Source organism: Rhipicephalus sanguineus, chromosome 7 (genome assembly GCF_013339695.2).
Source record: "Rhipicephalus sanguineus isolate Rsan-2018 chromosome 7, BIME_Rsan_1.4, whole genome shotgun sequence".
Lineage (NCBI taxonomy): Eukaryota > Metazoa > Arthropoda > Arachnida > Ixodida > Ixodidae > Rhipicephalus > Rhipicephalus sanguineus.
In genome coordinates, this window is record NC_051182.1 from 154,157,603 (window position 1) to 154,166,226 (window position 8,624).

The 8,624-nt window shown below is 44.6% G+C and overlaps 1 protein-coding gene across 1 annotated transcript; it reads left to right on the top strand.

Annotated features, from left to right (window-relative positions):
- The first annotated feature begins 3,210 nt into the window (after window positions 1-3,210).
- On the top strand, window positions 3,211-6,046 carry LOC119400308 (major prion protein). The gene is made up of 2 exons (XM_037667337.1): window positions 3,211-3,463; window positions 5,749-6,046. Exons 1-2 carry the CDS (start codon window positions 3,361-3,363, stop codon window positions 5,976-5,978), a joined length of 333 nt encoding a protein of 110 aa, XP_037523265.1. The 5' UTR covers window positions 3,211-3,360; the 3' UTR covers window positions 5,979-6,046.
- The last annotated feature ends 2,578 nt before the right edge of the window (window positions 6,047-8,624 follow it).

The following is an 8,624-nucleotide window of genomic DNA, read 5'->3' on the forward strand; positions in this document are numbered from 1 at the left end:
CCAGACAGAACAAAAACACATCATGACATAATGCTGTAATGTTACAGAGCCCCTGCTGAGCGAAAGCCTCCTCTGCAATGCTCGAGCGCAAGAAGCACAAGCGTGGAATAGGCAGCCCGCACCGCAGGTAGCCTACAGTGCGTCACAGTCGTCACAGCACAATCGTAGGACAAATTTTATTACAAAATTACGTTATTGCTGCATTCAAGTAAAACTTTGCCTGACTTGTTAGTTTCCCAGTCTGCAGCCGACAATAACCACTGTCGAAAGTGGGGGGGCTCCGCCCCCCCCCCCCCCCTACATTTCTCAGTGGGGGGCTAGCGCCCACCTTGCCCCCCCGGTAGATACGCCTATGTCGGCGAACTTTTATTAGGGTGCGTAGCGCGCACTGACACATACTCCCTCACATCTCACTCACACAGTGGCCTTTCCTTGCCTCATCCTATTTTAGTTTTGTTTGAGCCTCATTACTTTTCTTGTTTAAGGTGTATACACACACGAAACATGAAATTGGAGTATGCAGAAGTTTATTATGCAGTACGCCGTGGCAACAACTATAGTCCCGTTGTAGCAAAATAGGTTCAAATGATATTTCTTGTTCGACGATTGCTCACTACGTAATAATGCAGATTGGTAGAACAGAGCTAATATTACACAAGGCTGGAATTCGAACCCTAATTGCATCGACGAGACGGAAAGAATACTAGGCATACGATTCTAGCAAGGCGTAATTAAGAATAACCGCGCGCTGCCTTTGCCATAACCATCATCAAACCATTTACGTATACTGCAGAATGAATGCATCTATCAGGGATGTTTACTTGCACTAGCCTTATGACATCTCAGCTGATCTTAGTGATGCAGTATCTAATGCTAAGCTTTTCCCCACTGTCCTTTTCATGATACAAGAAGAAGATACCTCGAGCCGGTCTGAGGCATTGTAGATCATGCTAACGTACGCACGTGAAAAGTGGCGTGATAGTGTTAAGCTTTTCTTGTATTTCATAAAAAAAGCCTAATGCTTTTTATAAAGGGGTGGTTTGGGCTAGCTGGTACTTCACGATGCTTAAATGCAAAGCGCAAAGAAACGGACGACGCAAACGACAGCGGTAAAAATACAGGCTCTTCTGCCTGTTATAAATGCCGCTGCCATTTTTCTAAATTGGAAATTCGGGTGGCCATCAAAAGCTGGATGACTCTGACCTGTCTCGCTCAAGCATATCGGGGCATGACCTTCTATCTATGCATAAAATATTGTGACTGTTAAGGGGACTGACAGCATCATTCACAGTCATCATCGTCGCCCTCTATATTATTGGTATCACCATCATCACTATCACCTTCATCATCATCTTCACTGCTGTGCTGCATAGTTGGCTCCAGGACCATGCCTGTGAATAGGTGTCGACCATACGGCCATTTCAAAAAAATAAGGAGGGGTGATGTAGTGTTTGTAGGAATCATAGAAGAGGACATGTTGCCGTACCACAAAATATATGCGAAAAATTAAGCAGGTACAAATGTGCTGCGAAAACTGAAGATAAAAACACGCGAAAAAGAGCAACAACACTGTCGCTTTCACTTTTGAAAATCGGGGACCACGAGTTGCTTACGAAAGATGTCTCAACGTGGAATTTTCTTTGCAAAGAGAACCATTGACAAGGGAAACAGCGCTTACCATATCCTGACGGTGAGCACGTTCGGAAAAGACCCGCAGGTTGACCAACTTAGGATCTATTCATCGCCGTGCGTAAAGTAATCCTTATTATGCAATGTTTAGCACAACGTTCTCAGGGGGTCTGTTCCAATACGCGTGCTTTGTACTTCAGGGATCTGCGTCTGAGTACGCGTACTCGTATGCGTGTGCGTTAACAAAAAAAAAAAAGAGCGCCGATCGCTCCTGTTACATGTATTCATTGAGTCAGCGTTCTTTTATTCTTCAAGTTCTTAGTGCTAATGCAACTACCTCACGTTTGCATTCTAATATAGCGAGAAATAGGGATGACACACAATGGAGCGCTTAGTCTAGAGATGTTCGTAAAAACAAATATCAGCCAATCCTGAAGCTTCAGGTATTAGTAAAATCACCAGCAAATGGGAGAAAATTGCACCTACGAAGAAAAAGACATTTGAAATCAGCCCTATGGATGCTGGCTCGAGAATAAACTAACCTAATATTCCGGATATCAGGCTTTGATACTCGGTAAACACATAAAAATAACACTACTTCTTTTGAAAAGTCTCGTAACGTCAAGGCTCCGTTGCGACGCAGGAAAAGAGTTAGGTGCTAGGGCTTCAAATGTCAAGATATATATTAGACCTCCCCGTGATAATACAGAAAAGTCACAGTTTCACCATAAGGGCGAATCAATGAATGCGATAGCAATAAATTAGAATGCTAGAGGAATGAAGGCTAGCAGAAAACACCTTTAGGACCCGATTTGGAGTAGCTCTACAAAATGCGGGTGAAAGCGAACACGGTTGCTTCAGTGAGGAAAGCGGTTATCCTGCTGTCTCTTTTCGTAGCACAACACGGAAAAGGTATGAGCCATGTACAGATCTCTGTCGATATATCGCGCGCGGCCCCGCCCTTTTGTTCAAAGTTCGCCGGTGCTGCCCGAAGAGAGCAGCCTCCCCCCGTCACCACCGGCACTACTGTATGTACGCTACTTCGACCGATAGGGCCAGCCGGCGCGTTTCATTTCTGCTCGGAACACGCCCGTCTGCAGCATTCGCAAGCTTTCACGTGCTAATAGAACACACGACTCGCGGGGCGATGTTATCCACACGAACTTTTTACGGAACATGACGGAGACTGCAGAAATGACCCTCGAGTGTCCATAAAATTGCTATCGCCACTGTACTATGTAAATAAACGGTAGTTTTCGGCATAAACTGGCAACGCTAGCAATTTCGTCAACAATAAAACTAACCATAGTTAATATTTTCATACCACTAAAGAATCTACACAATTGCAGCGTATTCTTCCCCTGCATGGTTGCTGGAAAAAGAGACGACCATACTACTTAGTTGAACATACGATATTACCGATTTCCTCGAACATTTTTTTTTGTTATGACGAAAAAGTGAGGTCATTTTTGAACCGCGGAAAGTAAACAATCTCTCAATTTCCCCTTCTTTTTCCCTTCTGAACTTTTTTTAAACTAAAATTTTTCTTTGCACACAATAGATTATAGCGTCAGAAATCGAACAATGTGTATAGGAGCCCTTTTCTCTTGAGAATTCTTACGTAGTTTTATGCTTCACAATGATAGGTAGACAGTGGTGAAACTTCGGTATATAAGAGGCACCGGTGTCTTCGATTTCTCCACCAGCTACTCCTAGTCGGAACTTGCAGCCATGGCCCGCCTCTTGGTATTGTGCACATTCGCCGCAGTGGTGGCCTGCGCCATGGCCTCCATCCAACAGACCGTACAGAGACCTGGAGCAACAGGAAGACCAGGTGAGTCTAATTAGCCAGTCGCATCATCAATTTAGAAATAGATTGAGAGGTCAACGTATTGCGCATTTTATGTTCGACTTCAGCTGTTTGACGCTATATGCGCGGCAGTTGACATGCGCACTTTCATGCGCTGTGTTTTAACTATATTTAGCAATGTTGTTATTTCTGCATACCTGAAACACAGAAAAGGTGGTTTACTTAACGTGACAATTACAGTTTATCTATAAAAATGTGCGTGATAAAGTTCTGCATCCATCCAGCTATCCATCCATCCATCCATCCATCCATCCATCCATCCATCCATCCATCCATCCATCCATCCATCCATCCATCCATCCATCCATCTATCCATAGCAACAGGGGCTGTCACACTGGACAGCATATTCTTAGGTTAGGAATACAGTTTTTTTCTTTGATTATTCGTGATAGCTCGCATTACCATGTTTTTTAGTCGAGATAATACTGATATTACTTGATTTCACTTTATACTACAGGCTCAAAAACGTGACACCCCAAATGAGATAGAAAGCAATGTGTTAGTATGATTCCATTAGGCTTGCCTTCATTTATAGTATTATTTATGGTTGCACTAATAAAATCTGTAGGTATATTGCCACAGGGTTTACAAATTTCATGAACATGTAATAAAAGGAAATAAAATTTGATGATTTAGGAGTACTACCCGGCCACAGCCCTGTAGTAGAGTACTGCCTAAAAATAACCATGTTCTAATTGAGGCTTTTGAGCTCTAATTGAAGTACGTAACAGATGTACTTGGTGGACCCCGGCATAAAACACTTTCGTGTGAAAAAACTGCGGCAAAACAAAATAACACTAATGGCTGTACCAGAACCTTGGTTTGGGCAATTTGGTGCATGGTCGAAATTTTGGGAAACTTTGGGGCGCTCGAAACTATGGACGCTCGAACAGTGCTCGTCATGTCTAATGTGTCTTTCCTTTTGGGTTTTTAGCGCTGCTGCCATGAAAGTTCTATGGCTATAATTGGGAATACATTGCGTTTGCATGGGTAGTACGCATACAATTTTAACTACTTTGGTTAAGTTCATTTTACATTCTTTCATATCAACTTAAATTGTTTACGTAAAATGCTTGGATTAGAATAAAAAAATTTGTTAAGAAGGAAACTTTTCTGATCTTGCCGATTCTGGCCAGTGGTGAATACGAATTATGATGCACCAGAACAAGATCAAATAATGTGAAAAAAATTAGGGAAATTGCAAATGCTAAAAGGGGTGTGCTTTTTGATGAAAGCTCTTTCCATGCAGGTTGCTGAAAGAGCTGAGAAGCTCTGTGTCATGAGTGCTGAATTTTGTGATTTATCCTCTGCTGTAGGGTACAGTTACAAAGGCAAACTTACACAAGAATGTGAAGAAGCACGTTCAGCAGCTGTACGCTTAAACTCAGGACCCTTGTGCGCAAAGCGCAAGGGTCCTGAGATGAAGAAACACCCGGCAGGGCGATTTCAGGCCTTCTATTAGGTCCCTTTGCATGTGCTCCCTTGCTTAAACATGGAGTCATACCAACTGGGCCCACTCGATGCGATCCTATATATTCAGCATATGTATGAATTAGTTTCCCCAATTCACGAAATGCGAGAACGAAATAAATGTCCCATTTTCTACGCAACACGTCATTCATTCCAGAGGCCTTATTTATGAGCGCAACAAAAATTTAATACTATCAGGAAGTTCGTTTTTACCATGTCAGCATAGTGTATAATGTTTTGTTATGCCAAAATAAAGGTCCACATTTAGGGCACTGAAAATATACACCCAGAGAACAAACACTTCAAATGAGAAAATTCTTACCCGCGGGAGCTTTCCCATAGAACTACAATCAATTCGGTGGGCAGAAATGCCGCATGTCTTGGTAATTATAAAAGAGGAGATATTTGCAAATCGTCACACAAAGTAACAAACTTAAGCCGCAGCATTGAGAGCTATACCAATAACAGCTTAGTTACTTTAGCCCAATCGCAGGAAAACCAATGCGCCGCACACCCATGCATTGCGGCTGACTCGTTTATTGGAAAGGATGGTTTAAAACCTGAAAAAAAAATCGTGATCTAACACTGGAGCATGCTTTCCAATGTATTCGCACCGCAGCAGTGCGAAAGCTCTTATTGATGGTTATTTCTTAGTTCTTACACCAAGACCCTTAAGAAAGGAGACAGGGAAGCGGAGATCATTATATGCCTCCGGGAAAAGCATCGCGAGCCTGAATAACAACCGGCACTAATGTCTTATGTCCATACATCTTTGCAGGTTCTGTAGGCGGAGGTGCATCCTGGGGCTCTGGCGCCTACCCAGGCGGAGGAAGCTGGGGTGGCTGGGGATACCCCGGAAGCTGGGGCTACCCAGGTAGCTGGGGAGGCTGGGGCTACCCAGGAAGCTGGGGTAGCTGGGGCTACCCAGGAAACTGGGGCGGTAACTGGGGCGGCAACTGGGGCGGTAGCTGGGGCCACCAACAGCAGCAACAGCAGCAATGGGTGTAATTCCATTACCGTAAAACCGGATGCTTGCCGTCAAGAACTACGGTGTAATAAAGAAAATTTCTCATTCACTGTGTGCACAGAAAACAGTTCTTGTAGCCTCATAAAGTGGCCACTGACTGGAATGTGATTGAACTACAATTAACGCCTTCCTTTTTATCCGAATATTTCTTGTAATCGAGACTGCTTGTTAATGAAACCAGAGCGGCAGACCAGAACTCCAGAGTGGAACAAAAATTTAGTAACGCTGACATTCGGGACTAAGCCAGTGCTATAATATCACCAAAGGAAGTGACAGTGTACATAACAAAGCAGTAGCATGTGACTTTATACTTGTATCTGAAATAGATGAAATAGATGAGGGTGTAGTGAAAACTGTGGTATACAGTCAGTGGTTCATTTTATAACACCGAGACGACAGTATACGTGCGAGAGCCAATATACGCGAAAGAACCGACACGATAGTTCGTTCCTTCGGTTTCTTCAGCGTGTGTTTTTATCTCCGTGACTACTGCGTTGTTGTGCTGTCGACATCCATTAGGGCTTGACAATTGGAACCATGGTGATCATAAGTACGTACAAATTTGTGTAAAACTTGAGTTTGCGATAAGCAATTTATGCTTTTGCACCAATTAAAAAAAACAATTTGCTCACCATTATTGTTGGTGCTATACGACGAAAAAAAAAAACTTAAGGCTACTTTAACATTCTATTTGAGTTTCTTTATTGAGGCTGGTCCTTAGCGTCTGGTGAACTTTTGGTTCACATGGGCAGACATTAGAGTGAAAAAAGGCTGTTTTATAGAGGGGATATGCCATCTTGATGGCACATACCCACAATGAAACCCTTCTGACAGGCGGAAAACTCTACATTAGCAGGCATCCATGGATCACTTACACCTATAAGTTGTCAGGCAAAATCATACGTAACCATCCTAAACATCAGAACAAGAAACGCCTGAGAAACAGGCAACTTGCTAGACTACAGCCAGTGCGGTTACAAAAAAGGCTGCTCAACAACTGATCATTTCGTTCGTCATGAAAATGCTACATGGGAGGCATTCATACATAAACAGTACTGTGTGGCTGTTTCTTTAATAGTGAAGCTGTTTAGCAAGTCGTCCCTTGTCCGGCGAAGCAAAAAACTGTCATCATAAACGGGTCTGTGCCACAGAAATGGGATAAATCCCACTACTCCCCACTGGCCCGCTAAAAATGAAGATGGCAACAGTTAGCCCAACACATAGCTGCAAAGTGACGACGGCCCCGAAGTGATGGAAGGCCTGCGCCAACGACAACGTGCCCGTCGATCAATGATAGGTAAGAACGCTTGGTTTCAGCTCAAGGCTCTCTCTCTGCAGTTTGGACATTCCTGTCGTGTCTTTGACTGTCTGTAGTTTAACTGGAAGCTCTCTGCGCTGAGAATCAAGGCAGAAACAACCTAACATCACCTAGCTAAAGGCTAGCAACGACCTAGAAGAAACCTAGAAACGACCTCCATCATCTAGCTAAGGCCATAAACAACCTAGAAGCAACGAGAATAGTCTTCTTGATCGACCAATTTCACTCTTTCAAGCCTTGGGCGGACTAGTGCAACCAATTTTTACCTGGAGGAGGCATACAGAGGTACATATAAGGTAAAAGTTGAGGAGAAGATGAAATCTTGAAGCGATGAAAAATTCCTGCCTCCGGGTACCTACCGCTAAGTAGGTACAAGCGCACTTTGAGCCTGGTGCTCGGAAGAGGGAAGTGCATAGTCGCTTCGCTTGGCAGGGCACCCACCCTCTGGGAAATTGGCGGCATGGGACCCGCCAGACATAAAAACGCCAGGCCTGCGCGGAAGGCGCAGCACAGTCACAGCGAAAGCTCGAAGAGCGGCATTTCTAGAGCCCGTTATGAACATTCTTGTGGCTACTAATACAACTACACTAGCAACGTACCCACTACGCCACAAACGATAATTTTTGTGAAGTTGGAAGCACCCACCACGACATTACTCGTCATTCTGCGGAGAAGCGAGGTACCATCTTTAAGACATTATGTGCAGTTTCTTCATGCGACGACTGATGACGATGAAGAATTATGACTGAGCCTTTTGTAATGGGTTGAAAGCTTTAAATGACCCACTAGTTACGTGATTCGCATTGTGTGACGCCCGGTCGTTATTTCATTCTCCCACCACACTTTATAACCTACGCTAACGTGAGAAAGAGATAGAGAAAGGGAATTAACTTTATTGAGACCCTGAGGAAATGAATCATGGGAGCCTTATGGGCTTCCTTGGAAACCAATAGAAGTGCACTTGCGAGGAACCCACTACGCTATAAGTCATTGTAATTTTTGAGAAGTAGGGCAGCAGGCACTGTGCCATTTTACAGCGAAAGCTGTTATGAGATCATTTCACCGGCCGTTTTTGGCGCCGTAGTTGTCCGCCGCCGCCGCTGCCGCCGCCGCCGCTGCCGCCGCCGCCGCCGCCGCCGCTGCCGCCGCCGCCGCCGCCGCCGCCGCTGCCGCCGCTGCCGCCGCCGCCGCCGCCGCCGCTGCCGCCGCTGCCGCCGCCGCCGCCGGTGTCCGTAACCACTATCGCTCGAAATAAAAAAAAACGAAATAAGAAAAAATTCCAGGATGGAACGAGGTTCGAACCTGGGCC

What these genes read in the sequence shown, in the direction of transcription:
- LOC119400308 (XM_037667337.1), top strand. Translation starts at nt 3,361, where the DNA reads ATGGCCCGCCTCTTGGTATTGTGCACATTCGCCGCAGTGGTGGCCTGC. An exon ending in TGGAGCAACAGGAAGACCAG is followed by an intron (nt 3,464 to 5,748) that starts GTGAGTCTAATT and finishes ACATCTTTGCAG; the next exon opens with GTTCTGTAGGCGGAGGTGCA.